Here is an 18,520-nt window from a genome sequence, read left to right as displayed (position 1 = left end):
ATCTCATCAACAGTACTTCTATTTTTCCCTTTTACAGTAACTTGTTTCCTGAGCAGGCACTTCACTAACTGAGAAAAGTCAGAGAAACAGATTCTTGTTTTGACTCTCAAATACTAAATAGGAGTGAGAGAGCAGTTGTAGCAGCAGTATATGCAGTTTATCTGCCATTGATTATTTTTGAGGCGTGTGCAACTTATTTGGCAAATGAGACTCGGGACAATGAGACTCAGAAACAATAGTTTCCTTTGTTTATTGTTATCCTTTGCTGTTTTAAGTCAATGCAAAACTTCCATTATTTTCAAAGGAACAAGATCAGATCCTTACACTGTAAGATCCTCGGAATAGGGATCTGTCATTTTATTTGTCCAAAAAATGCAATGAACAATTATGAAGTTATAGAATGATCATTATTATAATACAGGATAAAGTAACTAAAATTGAGAAGCCTCAAATTATGCTGTTGGAGGCATATACAGGCAGAATTAGATAAGCGCAGGATCTGCATCACAGTTGACCTTCAGCAATATACCAAGTTACTTAAGATAGGATGGTCTTAGTTTTTAATCAAGAGCTCAGATTGAATTTCACTTCGATAAACCTTTGCCCTCCCAGACTCTAACTTCCCCCTGCATCACTAAAACGCAAGGTGGGGAGGGAGGAAGAAGGAAACCACTTGTGTCAAAGAGCACATTTCTGTAACCACGGTCCTTTGAAGATGTTCTTCAGTTCTCAGAGGGCAAAACAGGCTGATGTCTACCTGCCCCAATTTTCTGTAACTGGAGGGGGGCCAAGGACAGGAAAGGGAATGGCTGCAGTGGAGGCTGTACTCCACAGGGGCCTCCTCTAGTGGAATCTTGTGCAGGACTGGGACTTAAAAACACTATATAATAATTCTACCCTGGATCTTTGCAAGCCTCCTCCTGGTACCCACGGGAGAGCTGCTGTGGATTAAGGAGACTATACAGCCCAAGTTTTCAGACCCTGCCTGGACAACATATTTATCAGTGTAATTTGGCCTACTCTGCAGAATGAGTTTGAGACTCCTGCTGTAAGCTGAACACTTAAACCAATGCATGCAGCATTCCTACTTTTAGGATCAGATTTAGCAGTTGCACAGAGCCCTGTTATAAAATTGAAGGATAAGCTCTTTATATGATCCTAAATCCCTGATGAAAACGTAATGACAACTATCATGGGTTCTCACTGGGGACTGCATCCAGGATCTCCAGTTCTAAAACCATGAACCTCTACAGCTTGAGCTAAAGAAGTAAAAAAATGGTTACTTATTGTGCAGTAACTGTTGTTCTTCGAGAGGTGTTGTGCACATGTACATTCCACTATAGGTGTGTGCGTGCCCAGAGTCATAATGAGTAGAGAAAAGTATACGCAGATGACCACGTTGCCACCTTGCATATATCAGCGATTGGGACTTAGTTCCCTACATCAGCGTTCCTGAGTAGAGCCCTGGTGGAATAAGCAGTTACCTTGATGGAGGAGACTTTAGCAAGGTCATAACAGAGTTGATACAGTCAGAGACCCAGTATGAGATATGCTGAGATGACACTGATTGACCCTTAATTCTTGCTGCTTAGCTTACAAAGAGCCATGTTGTAGTCCCGAAGTATCTACTACAGTCCAAGAAAAGCCACAGCTGAACGAACATCCAAGGTATGAAGAGCTTCCTCTGCCTTAGATGAATGGGGTTTCAGGAAAGACAAGTGAAGATTAATTGTTTGATTTAGGTGGAAAGCTAACACTACCTTGGGCATAAACATAGGATGTGGCCTAAAGGCCACACTGTCTTTATAAAAAAACAGTAAAAGGAGGGTCAGCTAAAGCAGCTTCAAGCGCTGAAATCCTCCTACCAGAAGTGCTTTCCACCAAAAACACTGTCTGCCTTGTCAATAAAGATAATGAAGTTGTGGCCATAGGCACAAATAAAGTTCCTATCAGTTTGAAGAGAACTAGATTCAAATCCCATACAGGTACCAGATCAGACACAGGAGGGTAAACATTGACCAGGCCCTTTAAAAACCTCAAGAAAGAGGAGGATGAAAAAATATGGAAAAATGGTCTACTGGCAGATGTAATGCAGAAATAGAAGTGAACCAATACTGCCTGGACTCTGCCGGTGCAATGAGGATTAGTGATGCTTTGTTTTGTTTCAGCTTCCCGAGGACCCTTGGAATGAGAGGATCTGGAAAGAATGTACGTAAAAGATGACTGAACCAGGAAAGTAGAAAAGAACCTGTGATGGAACCCAGGCTGCAACCCGCTCTTGAGCAAATCTCATATATTTCCTGTTGAGATTTGTTGCAAACATATCTATTGTTGGGTACCCCTAGTGGTGGAAAACCTGGAGGAGAACATCCAGCCTAATTGACTATTCGTGTGGGTCTATGAAAACCCTGCCGAGGGAATCTGCTAGAGTGTTCCTCACTTCTGGAAGATGGAAGGCCTTCAGGGACACTTTGTGACAAATACACAGATGCTACAGGAGGCTATCCTTCTGGCACAATTTAGATTACCTTGCCCCTCCCTGCTTGTTCAGGTAAAACATAGCAGTTGTATTGTTTGGGAGAACGTGAATCACCTGATTCTTGATGGTGGGCATAAATATTTTGCAGGGCCGACATATGGCCCTAAACTCCAGCATGGTTATATGGGGGAAAATTTCCTGAGGCGGCCAAACATCTTGAGCCTGAAGCTGACTGAGATGGACCCCCAGCCTTTTGTAGCTGCATCTCTAGCCAGAGTCATTGATGGTTCTGGGGACAGAAACAGAACTCCCTTGCATACATTTATCAATCCAGAGACTGAAGCATCCATGTAAGTACGCAAATCCACATGTTCAGAGGATACCTACAATGTTGATATACCGAATGAAGCCAAGCCTGCAGACAGCAGAGGTGAAGTCGGGCGTGTGTTGTTACATACATGCACAAGGCCATGTGTCTGAGAAGCTGAGTGCAGGATCATATGATAATTGTTGGATAGCTTTCTGAAAGGAAGGTTACAGATTGGAACTGTTCCTGTGGAAGATAAGCCATGGCTGTTCCAGTGTACAGATCTGCTCCTATAAAAATTATGCCCTGAGTTTATTGTATCTGTGATTTGTCCAATTTTATTTTCATGCCAAGAAGGGAGAACATCAACCTGATTACTAGGACACTGTTCTGGACATGATTGCTTAATATTGCTTGAACCAGCCAATTGTCCATGTAGGGATATATTTGTATCCCAAACAACTGCTGTCATGCACTTGGTGAAAACTCTTGGGGCTCAAGACAAGCTGAAAGAAAGCACTGTGTACTGGTAGTGGTTGGTATCTATCAGAAATTGATGGTACTTCCTGTGGGAGGGAGGTATTGCCATGTGGAAGTGACCTGAACTTGATTTTCTTGATGAATTTGTTCAGCTTTCTTATATCTAGGATGGGGTGGAAGCCACCAGATTTCTTTGGAACCAGGAAGTACCGGTAATAAAATCCTTTCCTTCTGTGTTGGTAAGGAACTTCCTCTATTTCTCTGAAGTCTAGAAGAGACCAGAGCTCTTGAAGTAACAAGAGCTTCTTGTGAGAAGGGTCCAGAAAAGGGAAGGGGAAGGTGCGTTGGGAAAAGGGAGGGAAATGAATTGGATTACATATCCCTCCTTTACTGTGCTAAGTATCCATTTGTCCAGCCTGATGTTCTGCAAAGCACAGTAAAAAAGAGACAAGCATAATCAAAAGGGAGGAGATATCATCAGTGTGCCATCCTCAATCATAGAGTCAAAATGACTTTGAGGTAGCAATTGTCTTGTGGGAAGGGCCCGCCTCAGTGGAAGATGGCTGGTGACATTGAGAAGTTCTTGATTTTTTCTTAGGTTCTCTGATGGAACAATGGTCTCAAGTAGAAGTGTGATTTAAATAGTTTTATTTTAGTAGCAGGAATTTAGCTCTCAAGAAGCGAAGCGTTGCATGAGAGTCCTTCACATGTCATCTGTCCTGGCAGAGAACACTTACAGCCCTCAAAGGGCAAATCATCAATTGTATTCTGCAACTCTTTTTGAATTCCAGATGCCTGGAGATAGGATGAACACCTCATGGAGACAGCAGCGGTGACAGAATGTGAGTCAGTGGCATGTATTGCTGCCTGAAGAGACATATAAGGGTAAGATGACCCTCAGAAACTAAAACTATAAACTGTTCCCTATATTCTTCAGCAACTTATCAGCAAACTTTGAGATGGCTGAATAATTAAGAAAATAAAATTTAGGTAAGAGATTGGTGATCCTCATTTGAAGTATGGCAGTGGAATAAGCTTTACAACCTAGGGGTGGCCTTAGATTGAGACTGCTCATTAGTCACTGTGACCGCCAGGGAACAAGGAAGTGGGTGGGTAAAGAAATAACCAATGTCTTGTTGAGGGATTTGGTAACATCTATCCACCTGCTTCACCATAAGGGGTATAGAGGCTGGAGTCTACCGTAAAATCGTACTGGATCAAGAAGTGGTTTATTGATAGGAAGGGCAACGCTTCCTGGAACAGTAGTCTGTAAAATGTCCAGGAAAGCGTGCAGGTTCTCTTGCACAATTTCTGCTTGGTCTCCTAGAGAAGTAGCCACCCTTCTCATAAGGTCTTGAAAAAAGACTTAAAGTCCTCTGGGGGAGGAGATGTTGACTACGAGCTAACTGCTTCCTCAAGGGGAAGATGAAGATATTTGAGAAGGAACATTAAGTGACTCCTCCAATAATTCTCCCTCCTTCACAGGATCCAGTACAGGAGATTGAGGAATGTTAGCAGGATTCTGAGCAGATGAGTCCTGCACTATACAAGGAGGAGATTTCCTTCTAGAAAGTGTGTGAGATGGAGGCCTAGAGTCTCTCACAGAGCAGCCCATAGAGGAAATGGCATAGACAGAGCCATCCACGGTGAAGGACACCATGTTGGAGCTTTCCTGTAAGGAACCCAACGCTCTTTAAGTCATCCATTCAGCAGACCTGTAAGGGGATCTGAAACACCTGGATGGAGAAATAGTTTCCTCCCTTTCAGAGTCTGAAGAGAAAACAGAAATGTCCTCAGAATAGGGAGAAGCAATTGCCATCAGGGTTCTAGGAGGTCCAGGCATTGGAGAGAGACGATATTCAAAAACACATATCTGTTGTGGTGGTCGGAAGTTGATGGTACTGGTGGTACCAGTAAAACCTCAGACTGTGACAATTGTGCCAGGTGCATCATCGGTGCCAGCAGTACAGGGACAATCTCTGAATGCACTGTCAGTGTCAGACACGTCAATGTTGCATGCATGAGAGAATGCGTTGAAAGTGTCGAGTGTATTGTCGGTGCTGACAGTGCTGGTATGATCACTGAGTATGCTGACGATTCAGGGTGTGTCAATATAGTCTCAGAGTGTCAGTGGTGCTGGGTACATAGATGGAGGAAGCAGTAGAGTCGGCTGTATCAAGGGGAGAATTAGGTAAGAAAAAACAAAGTAGTTCTCCTGTGGATAAGAAGGTCTGTGGAGTTGGAGGCACCTGAGGTGAGTGTACTGAGCTGATGGTGCTGGCAATGCTGATGCAGACTGAATTGGCTGAAGAGAGGCAGAAGGACCCAGCACTGGTAGAGGCACCAGTCTCAACGGCCCCAAGAGAGCCAGAGTCCATGGTGCCTCCTCAGATGGAGTGGGTGAGTGCTTAGGTTTGTGGGGCTTCGAACCAGTACCAGAGGACTTAGCACATTTACTCGAAGACCAAGTCTTAGGCTTGGTCCACACTGGGGCGGGGGATCGATCTAGGAAACGCAACTTCAGCTACGAGAATAGCATTGCTGAAGTCGACGTTTCCTAGATCGAACTAAGTTTACTTACTGCGGGTCCACGCGGCGCAGGCAAGCTCCCCCGTCGACAGCGCTTCCTCCTCTCGGCGAGCAGGAGTTCCGCAGTCGACGGGGGAACGCTTCTGGGATCGATTTATCACGTCCAGATGAGACGCAATAAATCGATCCCAGAAGATCGATCTCTACCCGCCGAATCAGGTGGGTAGTGTGGACCTAGCCTTAGATTCTCTGCCAGAGTCAGGATGTCTAGAACACTTTGAGTCTGATGGATAAGATGAAGCATGACGTTTTTTCACGCAGCTTGTGTTTCGAGTGAGAAGCAGCTGGAGGGGCACTTCAGGCTGAATCAGAGTTCTCTGTATCTCAGTCAGGGCCTGGTTCAGATGCAGGTCACATTGCCTCCATTGTGAGGTGAATCATCAGGCAATTGTCCCTCTGCTTTTTAGTCCTGGTGGGGAAGAAGGTACAAATGGAACATTTGTCCCTCACTTAAACAGTTTAAACAACTGATGTGCTGTCTGTGACAGTGAAAAGAGTCCTGCACTTAGCACATTGTTTAAACACCAGGGATTTTTTCATAATAAATTTCTCAGGAAAACTACTAAACTACAGCTGCCTAAGTAAACTATTAAACATCAACTAAGTATATACAGAAATGCTCTCTAACCTGGCTCACCAAAGCAAAGCTACAGGGAGCTTAAATCATCATCCCGGGTAGTGAGAAGGAACCGAGAAGGAGGCGGTGGACATGTCCCACTTATGCCCTCACCTGAGCGCATGAGGAGAGCAGGGACGTACACACTGGCTAATGGTACTGCTGGCAAAAATCTCCGACAAGTGCACAGGGTGAACACGCACCTGCAGAGGAATGTACATATGCACAGCCACTTGAAGGAGAACTTCTCTATCTGGTAGCTGTAGTAAACTTGTATCTTGCATTAAAATGGGACTCATAGCATATACTAAACTCAGTTATACAAACTTGACAGTATGGCTCAACTAACCTTAGTGAGATTGGAATGTACAATATCTTACGCATATAAAATATACTGGGTATATATATATATATATAGGGTCAGATCAATGGTCTAGTTTCCAGTCTTTTGACAGTAGACAGTGCCAGATGCCTCAGAGGGAATAAATAGAACAGGGCAATTTATCAAGTGATCATCCCCTGTCATCCAGTTCCAGCTTCTGGCAGACAGACGTTTAGGGACACCCAGAGCATGGGGTTGCATTCCTGACCATCTTGGCTATTAGCCATAGCTGGACCAATCCACCATGAATGTATCTAATACTTTTTTGAACCTAGTTATACTTTTGGCCTTCACAACATCCCCTGGCAACAAGTTCCACAGGATGACTATGCGTTGTGAGAAGTACTTCCTTATGTTTGTTTTAAACCTGCTGCCTATTAATTTCATTGGGTTCTTGCGTTAGGTGAAGAGGTAAACAACACTTCTCTATTAGCTTTCTCCTCAACATTCATGATTTTGTAGCCCTCCTTAGTCACTTGTTTTCCAAGCTGAAAAGTCCTAGCCTTTTAATCTCTTCTCATATGGTAGCTGTTCCATACCTCTAATAATTTTTGTTGCCTCTCTTTAGTTGATCTAATAACACGAGAATTAAAAGTCTCAACATTTTTTTTTTTAAAATACAGCTTGGAATTAATATTCTTAGCATGTTGGCTGTTAAATAATATATCTGAATTGTTCATTTATGTTACAGGAGTACTATTTTACTGAACTGATGAAAACTCAATAGACAAGGAACACGATTAATGCAAATATTAATCTCTTTGATCATTTCTGTTACATGCTTTGATCTCTGCAATCCATCTAAAAAGACCCCTCCACAGAGCTATCTATCTGTTTTGTCTTTGCCCTCAAATAAATTTGATCCAGATAAACTCTATGGACAATTAGAAATTAATGCTCACCAGAAGCTTGGGAAATTATGTTTCAGATCTATTTTAAATACATCCTACAGTACTTCTCTTCAACTGACCTCTCCAAGGATTTGAAAAACTACGCAAGACTAGATAAGGCCCTAATCTTGTAACTTGTTCTATGTGGGTGGAGACCTATTCCTGAAGTAACTGGGGCTCTACACAAATACAAGGACCTGTGCTCACACACCAAGCTACAGAACTGGGGTCTAAGGAAGTACTATTTACGTTTTTTCTTTTTTAATTCTTAAGGTGATAAATAATTATTTTAATCATCATAAGGTTAGTTGTGCTGAAATTTTGAATCCTGAAATATAAAATAAAGCACAAGAGAGGAACTAAATTAAAAAGATATCCTGAAAACTCTCACCAGCTTTCCTTTTGCACAACATAAATCCTACCAATAACTTTATATAAAATAGTTTATTTTCAACTATGACTGAATTTTCAGATTTTGGAATTAATTAGTTAAATGAGCCTTTGTATACAAGTCTGTTTTCTAAATTGCATTTTTCGTGGTTGGGTCATTCAAAAACAGGCTGATGGATTTTTACAAAATGTAACAAAACAAAGAAAAGTCCTTATGTCTATTAAAAAAACTAAAAAAAGTCAGCAGATCATTTTCTAATGATTTACAAGATGTTTAAGTGATTATCACACTTTTAAAATCTGCACAGAAATTTATGTTGCTCTTTATTATTATTTATATTACTGTTTTTCATGTTCTATGGATTGTATAAACATCTGCAGGATTTGGGATGTATTTGTGTTCTTTACCATACGTAAACATTCCAAGGGATGCAGATAAAATGTGACAATAGTCTTAGAAACAAATTTACCTCCAATGCCGCAAGTGTTTGAACATTCTGACCAGGCTGACCATTTGGAAAGCTGGCAGTTCACAGCACATTCCACAAGGCAATGAATGCTCAATTTTTCAGGTTTTTCCAAGTTTAACTGTATATAAAAAAACAAACAAACCTAAAATGTCACTTTGCTATTGCTGGTCATAAAAGTAGAAAACTGAAAATTCATAGTGACTAAAGTGATACTCCCAAGGTCACCATTTACAGGGAGATTTTTCAGCTGTAATAATAGCTTACATTTTTATGACATTTTACATCTCAAAGGCTCCCCAGACCCTTGCAAACTTTGGGCCCCATTCTGCAAATCATTATTCACATGACTTCAAAAGGACATAATCCTTTACTCATTGACTTCATTGGGACTGCTTGTGTACAGGGTCTGTAGAACTGAGTTCTATACACATACATGCATTACTCCATCATTGAAATCCTCCTTTAGGGTAGAAAGAAGAAGCTAGATGACTAATCCGTGCACATTATTATTCTGTAAAAAGCAACAGAGAGTCCTGTGGCACCTTTAAGACTAACAGATCTATTGGAGCATAAGCTTTCGTGGCTGAATGCCCACTTCGTCGGATGCATGACATTATTATTCTGGTACTCTTCTTATATTTTGGTTCCTGAAAACTTCTGACCCTAGCTAAATCCAATATTGATCATAGCAACTTATCTATGCCATCTAAATGGTAACTGCAAAGCTCCAGCTGGCAGCTTGGGGTACAGTGTCAGAGTACCGTAATTTCCAAAACAACTGAGCTGTATGTTAGTTTTTAAGCCATTTCTGTATTGTATTTATAAACTTCACCTGCTCACAGTAGTTCATATTCAGCGATTTTCCATCACTGCGCATACAGCTCAAAAGGCGTCTCTGAATCCCTTGTCCACAGGTTGCATTTTCACTTAGCTGACATGTACTCCAATCTAAAGATACAATGTAACTGCATTTAGTACAGCAAACCATCATTGCACTTCATTTTTATTTTGAATTACAAAAGTGAGTTAGTTTTCTTCATTTAACTGTGGGACTTTAGAACGTGAGCTCAGATCACGCTAAGAACAAAGCAGATAAAAGGAAGTTATTCTTAAAGAAAATAAGCAAGTCTGAATTGGGAAATTCACTATCATATCTCCAATGTCCCTTAAAAAAAACAACACATCAGAGTATGTCAAAAACTGTTTAATGCTGATACAGTGTATCGTTTGAAAACAGCTGGCACACGCAGAAGCCCACATTATTTGTCTGAAGTAAAATTTCAATTTAATAAAATAGCTATAAAAGTTTCTGAAGTGCTACTCTATTTTAATCTCTGTTGTCTCAAAGCAAAGCTCATCATCAAATGCAGCTTTGTCTAATAAAATATTTTCATTCTAGAAAAAACCTATTGCTTTTCTTTAGCTGTCTTCAACTGTGTGTTAAGCGCCTACAGTCAGTCTTGATTGTCACTGCGTCCTTCCAAAATTTTGTTAAAAAGGAAGCCAAACAAAAGTGAGCTTTTTAAAAAATAAGGATGAAAGAAAAAATAATGTGCTGTGCCTTACACCATTGAAAATCATGAACAATGCAAAGTGCGGTTCTGCTCTGAAAAGTGACCCTCCGAAAAAGGGTATTATGATGTTTCATGTTTGTCGCTCAATGGCTTCCAGTTCAAATGCGTTTGGATTATATGTAGAAATGCCACTTTTTCTAACTGCTAACCCTACAAATTTAGTCAAGGAAAGTATAGATGGGTTCTGTCCTCATGTATCGGCAGTAGCTGAATTGGCTAAAAAGAGGAAAACATTTGTCTGCAATTTTTTCCCCAAAACAGCTATACTCAGTTGTAATTAAGATTCTGAACAACAAATTTTACTCTCAAGTACATCTGTATAACCTATATTGTCTTTAAAGTATACTCTTGGTGTCATCTGGATATGACTGACTTCAATAATACTGACAATACACAAAAAAGAATAGACTATTTCATTCTCACTTATTTATGATGTTTTTGCAGTGATAATACAAGTAATAAAATCTTATCTTATCCAAACATGCACAGATTTATACATGTGCTTAGCTCTAATGAATTCAATGGAACTACTAACACATTTAAAGTTAAGCACCTGAAGGATTGGTATGTTATCATTGCAGTAAAGAGACATAACTAAATACAAAGAGCAGGTCTGCTTAGTAATAAGGTGTTTTTGTACATAATTATTTTTAAAAGTAGAACTGCACTTTAATATTATGCTTTAAATTGTCATGTCACATTCTTAACTTTGTAGCAAAGAGTGTATTGAGAAATATGATTCACAAGAAAAATGCAGGGTATTACAGTTCTGCTTACCTGTTAGATTGTACTGATATTGAAAGCAATTTTGATTGAGAACACAAGGTTGCATTTGTGAATCTTTAGGACAAGTCCTGGTATTTAAAGGAGATCTTAACACACGTCGAGTCCGTGTTTGCATAATATTGGGGTCACATACCTAGATAAAACATTGAATAGTACAAAAGATCTTAGTAAATAATATAGATATGTATCAGCTGTAGCTGTTACATATATATTGCTATTCTGGCATCAGACCTTATTTTATGTTACTTTTACCTTTGTGTTGTTTAAGCCATTTTAAATGTGTTCAATGTTTTTGTTTAAATGTGTGACCTGTTTTAAAGGCAGGATCAATAGTTAACAAATCCTTAACCCAGTCCTCCTAAGTCTTGGCATCTACTGTGCTCCTCTGTGAGATTATTGAAATATATATATAAAACTTTTCCAAATATCAATTCCATCTCTATGTATGAGTCCAATCAGGATAATGGGTTAAGGCAGATGGCCAAGAAATAATTTTAGAAGTTTTCTGCTTCACCCCCATGAGATCCCCAAGCAGAATTCTGTCACAATAAACATAAAGAAAAATGAGTTACTACAAGAATTTTTGTTTCCCTAGTTGTTATAGCTGAGCTAAAATGTGCCTCGCATCTGAAAGAGATGGAAGAGATGTCTATCTGGGACACAAGACTTCACTGAGTGACACTTACATCAGATGATTAATGCTTAAGCACTCCTTTCTCATGATTCTCAAAAAATCATTAACCATCTGCCAGTCATGTTATTTGTAACTTAAAGACCCCCACTTAAATAGATAGCATCATCTGATAGGAATCTTTAATACCAGGACTGTATGAAACATTATCAAGGAATATAGGATGACTGTTACCAAGTTGCATGTTAGAAACATTGTGAAGATTTAAAGCATATATTTTCTACTAGAAAGCAACAGAAGAAATTACAGCAGAGCATTCATTTATTGTATATTATTTTCTGCACATATTGTGTTTGACATTGTAGACAATATAGGGCCACATTTTCAAAAGCATGTGCTATATTATGTAGGAATCTGTGTGCCCATGCAAACTTAAATACAAATGAGCAAATCCTCATCTGTGCATACAAACCAGTCCTGGCATCTGCAAATTTCAGTTTCCCTGTACACGTCAGGTGCACCCAGAATTGTGTGTGCAATTTAGCATTCATGTTTTTGAAAAAAATGCTCTCCTAATTCTTTCAGCCTTGAAAGCTACGTGGAGGTTACCATGGAGCTGTAGGCAGCCATGCATGTTGATTATGTTGCAGATAGATCAAGTCAAGAGAGAACGTGGTCTGTTATGTGGGGCGCCTCTCATTTCCTCTATCTCCTTTTCCAATGAACAACATTCCTGTTTTACCAAAGCATTCTAGAGAGGCCTAAGAGAGCATGCTCCCACACATAAAAATATCCTGTTGCACTCCTCTGCTCTCTCCTCACCTCACTTGGGGCATCAGCCCCTACTCCTACATGTCTCCAAGAGAAGGATGGGGATGTACAGCCTGTGTCAAAGTATATGTGTGTCATGCTTTTGTAGGGTGAGTGGTCAATACTCATTTTGTCAATGTCCCAGGAGAAACAAAGTTGCAAGGCATCATGTCCTGATTTCCAGAGAAGGTGGAGGGCCTCTTTATGTCCCTCCCATTTGATCACTGGAGTGAAATGCTCCCTCACTCCCCATCGCATGATCTAACATCATTTGAAAGAGCTTTGGATAGATGGGCTCCCTTTTCTCTCTGACTTGATCTCCATATTGGAGCTGACAGCCAGAGAGATGCTTTCTTTTGCCTGTGCATCTGTTAACTTTTCTTTAGTGGCCAACTGAATGTCAGTCAGGTGGGGAAAAGTCTGAACCCTCTTAGGACAACAGTGTAAATAAATTGAGCATACTTAGTGCCTCCCCCAATATCAGCCAAATTGTCACAGACTCCCCCACCCCTGTACAGCTGCTTGGGCTCTTGTGTGCTGCTACCAAGAGGAAACAATCTTAGTGGTCTAGTTTCAATGACTGTGAGGTTTGCGGAGGCTAATTAGGGATACACAGAGTTAGCATTGTAAGCATCCTCTCCTACAATACATAGTCATGAGCATAGTTACTCTAAAGCCAATGGGATTATTTAAACGAGTAAGAATTATGTACAGGAAGAATGACTGCAGGATTGGGCCATAAAATAGACCCTATGAACAGAAGCTTTGCCATTGTCAATTAGAGCAGGACTGGACACACACTAAAAGGGGAACCAATAAAGCATGCTACTAAATGTTGGGGTACCACTGAAAGCACTAAACATCAAGGCCCAAAAACAAAAGCACCTCAAAAGTTGTAAGAGAAAACAAACGCTGACAAGATTTGGCAATAAACAAATGTAAGACTTTGGACTCTGTGTAATAAAAATCCCCTGACAAACCTATGTTTGGAAAAGATAAAGAAATGCTGAAGGATTATAGCTTGCTTTGCACCAATAATCATAGAGCGCTCTGCAACCCTCCACTCTGTCCCCAATAGACAAAGGGGTAACATATACTGACTTATAACACATATATAAAATGAAGGATTGCTAAATGGTAAAGTTAAGAGCTTGGTTAGTTATATTTTAATGATTTATAATTATGGACAGGGAATGAGTATTGTGACAGACCCAGACCAATGGGGTATAGGAGTCTGGTAGAGGACAAATATACTGGTCACTGGATGAGTAGTTTTCTGTTCCCTGAGTGACCAGAGCAGGGGCTGCACTAGAGTAATCAGGAACCGGCTAGAACCAGTTAAGGCAGGCTAATTAGGACACCTGGAGCCAATTAAGAAGAAGCTGCTAGAATCAATTAAGGCAGGCTAATCAGGGCACCTGGGTTTTAAAAGGAGCTCACTTCAGTTTGTGGTGAGGAGCAAGAGGTGCAAGGAGCTGAGAGTGAGAGGGTGTGCTGCTGGAGGACTGAGGAGCACAAGCGTTATCAGACACCAGGAGGAAGGTCCTGTGGTGAGAATAAGGTAGGTGTTTGGAGGAGGCCATGGGGAAGTAGCCCAGGGAGTTGTAGCTGTCATGCAGCTGTTACAGGAGGCAGTATAGACAGCTGTACTCCACAGGGCCCTGGGCTGGAACCCGGAGTAGAGGGCGGGCCCGGGTTCCCCCCAAACCTCCCAATTGACCTGGACTGTGGGTTCTTCCAGAGGGGAAGGTCTCTGGGCTGTTCCCCAACCCACATGGTGAATCTCTGAGGCAAGAAAATCAGGTAGTCACAGTATAGATTAGGTAAGGCCAAGGTTTTTCTGGCATAAGTGTGGTTTTGCCACTTCTTCTCTGACATAGAATCATTGGCTGGTGTACTTAAAATTAGGTTACTTCTGACAGAACAACAGTAGTAGCTTGTGCCAGAAGTTTTGAGGTGAAAACACACAGACCTGTAACAAGAAGAAACCTTTTACTGGGAAAACTCATGACATAAAACCTACATAAATAACAACAAAACTGCAGAAATTATGTAAACTAAAGTTTTGCATACGTAATGTACGGGTTCCATAAAACCCGAAGGGGTCATGACCCCCAGCTTCTCCTCCCTTCCCCCAAATTTCCCCACCAGTTGCTGTCCCGGCCTGTCAGGGTAAGCCGCTGGTGGGACGGGACACTTTGTTTACTTAGGTTTACTTCCATGCCTGCAGACACTCGAGGTAAACAAACCGTCTCGGCCCGCCAGCGGCTTATCCTGATGGCTCGGGAGCCAAAGCTTGCCGACCTCTGAATTATAGGGTTGGCTTATGAATGGGTCATAAAAATTTGCCATTTTTACTTATCCATCTTGGGAGCGTCAGCTTATAAACGAACCGGCTTATGATCGAGTATATACAGTAATTCATGACATGTTAGTCCTAAAGACTGCTCAAAAGAAGAACAATAAAGATATCAAGGAAACTCTGGACAGCAAGATGTAAGAAACCTTCTATTTTTCACAAATGCTTGGGAATTTCAAATACCATTCTTCAATAAATCATATTGAGATCTATTTTCAAATTTAAAAACTTTTTATAGAGATATCAGTTTAAAAACCACAGCCTTATTGCTTTGCAACTGCCAGTGAATACTGAACTGAATGTGGGAGAAAATATGAGTAATGCCCTTATTATGAATATTAAAAAGCAATGTCACGGCATTGCAGCACAAATTCTCACCTCAGTTAGGCTGTTGTAAATCTAAAACATGTTCCCTCACATCAGTGGAGCTCCTCCCAATTTATACCAGTCTAAGTGAGAGCAGAATCTGTCCCGATCTTGGAAAGCAGCCAGTTATAGCTCAGCTGAATGCACTTGCCCAGTGTTAAGGGAATACTGTTATGTTCTTATAGTTAGTTATTTATCACCTTGTCAAATAGTTTTACATGGTAATCTTATTGAAATGTACATTGTTATTCAGGAAACAGTCATCTACTCATCTAAAATAAGCAATTGTTCTTAATTATCTGAAAACTAATCCCGTGATAAGTGTCTACCAATAGTTTATTACCTTTCTTGCAATTAATTTGGTTTTGTGTCCTCACAGGAAAGAATAACTTAAATGATTTGCCAATAAAAATCAAAGAAGGTATCTCAGTAGACACTCCTAGTTAGTGTTCTTCTGCATAACTTTACTTTACAAAAATCAATAAATGTGCTCAAAGAAGCAGATATGTGCCGGCTCTGAAATACCTGCTTCTGTTTCCTTCAACAGGATAATATGCAGGCAGAAAATATGTACTCTTCGCAGGGATATAGCATCATCCAGTTGTGCATGATTATAGGAGATTAACATAACTCAGCACAGCACGTTGTATATGCTGTCAAATTGGAACACAAATTTATCGGAAAGCAGGGCTATTTTCCCTCTCAGGTATCTTCCTAGCCACAGCAGGTAGCAGAACAGCCATGATTCAAACAGGTCAGAGTACATCTTGCATTTACTGATATCCAAATAAATAAGTAGTTTGCTGTGGCTTTGATAGCCTTCATTTTGATCAGTTGTGCTGATGAGCCATGATGTTTGGAAACAACAATATCAACAACAAACTAAATGCTTCAACTGTCTCTGAAAAATAAGAGCTTAAAGGGAAAACGTTCAACTGATCAGGCTGAGTCTATGGGAAACATGCAAAAATGCAACCTATGCCAACTATAACTAATATTCTGTAGCATTATTTGTTAAATTTCCCTTTACCTAAGTTGAAAAGTCAGGGTAGTACTAGAATTGATTTTCTGGCCTTACTCTTTCATGTTATCTATTTAAAAAATTGAAGCAAATATTTTTGGACTGTGAAAGCGGCAGGAGGGAATGACTTGCAATTAAAAAAATTAAGGCTGGTATTTTCAAAGCTCCCTTTTGCGCCTGAGTACTCAAATCCCATGGAACTTCAGTGAGATTTGGATACCTAACTCTTTTAGGAACCTTTGAAAATCCAGCCTAGAAGAATAAAATATTTACAGTCTGGTTAATCAACTAGGATGGGTATAACAGTGTGTGAGTAGTTTACAGGTATAAATAGTAAACACTAAGAAGAGAGAGGGATTGGTTAGGGTGATACACAGCAGGTGTGAAGTAAACAAACATTTAGCTTGCGTACCAGGAAAAACTCCCAATGGTGATATTATTAGTATCCTAATCACTAGCTGTTTATATCATTAGATCCTGCATTGGGATCTGCTAGTGCAGACTTCTGTACCTGTTAGAGTCACACTGATGTCAGTCGGACTTTGCACATGGGTGCAGAGTGCACATTAGTGTGTTTGGAAGGGAGACTTAAGCAGCTCTGCAAACCTATGAGTGTCTGTATGTAACCATTACGAAATGCGTCCCCACCCCAAAGAGCTTACTATCTAAACTAGACAACATGCACAACTAGGAAAGATACAGTTTGGAGAAATAAGAGTGTGGAGAAATTATCTGAGGAAAACAAACTAGGAATAATTCCTGGAAGGAATGGATTTTGAAGAGGGATTTGTGGCAGGCTAGAGATACACATGAAGAGAGATTGATACAAGAGCAGGGGCCACAAAGCTCAGAGTGAAGAAGATGAAGGGAAAGAGCGACTATTGGGAGTATAGGGAGGGAGAGGAGAAGAGGGAAGGAGCTATGAGCAAGGACAAGTTTTTGTATGGTCTTAAAGATGAAGAAGAGGCGCTTGAGTTTGATCTCATAAAAGAAAGGAAAGAATTCAGTGTTGACTGGAGGTGACATGGTTGGAAGGGCTGAGCAGGAACATGAATTCAGCAGCTTTTCTGGTTGACTGGAAATAAGAGAGGAGGGTCAGGCAGGGGATGGATCCTGTGATTAAGGGGAGTGAAGCCCAAGGCATGGGCAGAGATTTGGATAGTGCAGAGAGAGGGGAAAGGATAGTATTATAAAGGAAGAAATTATAAGATATCATGAGAGCTTTGCTCTGAAATGCTGCTCTGAGAGAAATGTTAGAGTCCTCATATTTTGAGATATCTGCTGCTAGGCTGAAGAAAGCAGTAGGAAATATACCCAGGGAAAAACTCTGTTTTAGAAGGGGATGGGTTAGATAAGACTTAACAGTTCTCATTCATTGCTAATGTATATGAATTTATATTTTTCATACAAAAGAATTACTGAGATTCAACAGCATCTTACAGAGTTTCTTCACTTCTGACAAATCTTAGTCCATTAAATAGATGTCATAACTGAATGTCTTTTCAAAGAGTTTGTTTTCTCTCCTAGTGTTCTAGTAATAACTATTATTTTCTTTGATCAAGGATTAATCTTCTTTTTACTAGTTAGGTAAGTGATTATCCCTTGGTAAGGTAGTCCCAGTTGGTTCGTGCCCTGCATGAGCTTATGTTTTTTGTAGAGGAAAATAATTGTAACTTGAATCTACACTATAATTTGCATGATATTTGTACTGATAAACACTGGTTTCTTTCCACACAGTGGGCTACTGGTGGGTGTAAAGCTGAAAGGTGGGGAGGGGAAAAAAGTGATGCAACCAAAAGACTGCAGATTCAGGGTCTGAAAACAAAATACACTGTTATTAAAGGATTTATGGGAATTAAGTGCCTAACTACTGTATGTGCCTTTAAAAATCTCCTTTTTAATGTCTACTATTCGTTTGCACCATGTAGTTACATATCCCATGAATAATATTTTTACCCAATTCACTGCGGGGGGGGGAGGGAATTATTTGTAGGTGAAACATTTAGCCTACAAAAATGAAGGCAGAGCTGGGGCTTAATTGAAAACCCTTTACAAATAAGTTCCAAGACAAGGTCCCTGACAATCCAGGCACCCAATCCTGCTTTCACTGAAACGAACGGTAATTCTGGTCTTAACTTCAATGGTAATAGGCTCAGGCCCTAAAATTAGGGTATGTGTACACTACCTGCCGGATCGGCGGGCAGCGATAGATCCAGCGGGGATCGATTTATTGTGTCTAGTCTAGACATGATAAATCAACCCCTGAGCACTCTCCCGTCGACTCCTGTACTCCAGCGCCGTGAGAGGCGCAGGCAGAGTCGATGGGGGACCAGCAGAAGTCAACTCATCACGGCGAAGACACCACGGTAA

General features: G+C 40.5%; 1 protein-coding gene across 1 annotated transcript in view; it reads right to left on the bottom strand.

Moving 5' to 3' along the window:
* THSD7B (thrombospondin type 1 domain containing 7B) overlaps positions 1 to 18,520 on the bottom strand; it is a 506,250-nt gene that overhangs the window by 22,840 nt on the left and 464,890 nt on the right. The window contains exons 18-20 of the mRNA XM_026647768.1: positions 10,955 to 11,096; positions 9,436 to 9,551; positions 8,604 to 8,721 (exon numbers count right to left, since the gene is read on the bottom strand). Of these exons, the coding sequence (XP_026503553.1) occupies positions 8,604 to 8,721; positions 9,436 to 9,551; positions 10,955 to 11,096 (376 nt within the window). The remainder of the gene's footprint in view (positions 1 to 8,603; positions 8,722 to 9,435; positions 9,552 to 10,954; positions 11,097 to 18,520) is intronic.

Source organism: Terrapene carolina, unplaced genomic scaffold, assembly GCF_002925995.2.
Source record: "Terrapene carolina triunguis isolate 2854851 unplaced genomic scaffold, T_m_triunguis-2.0 Scaffold62, whole genome shotgun sequence".
In the NCBI taxonomy this organism is placed as follows: Eukaryota; Metazoa; Chordata; order Testudines; family Emydidae; genus Terrapene; species Terrapene triunguis.
This window is presented reverse-complemented; position numbering and strand designations above follow the sequence as displayed.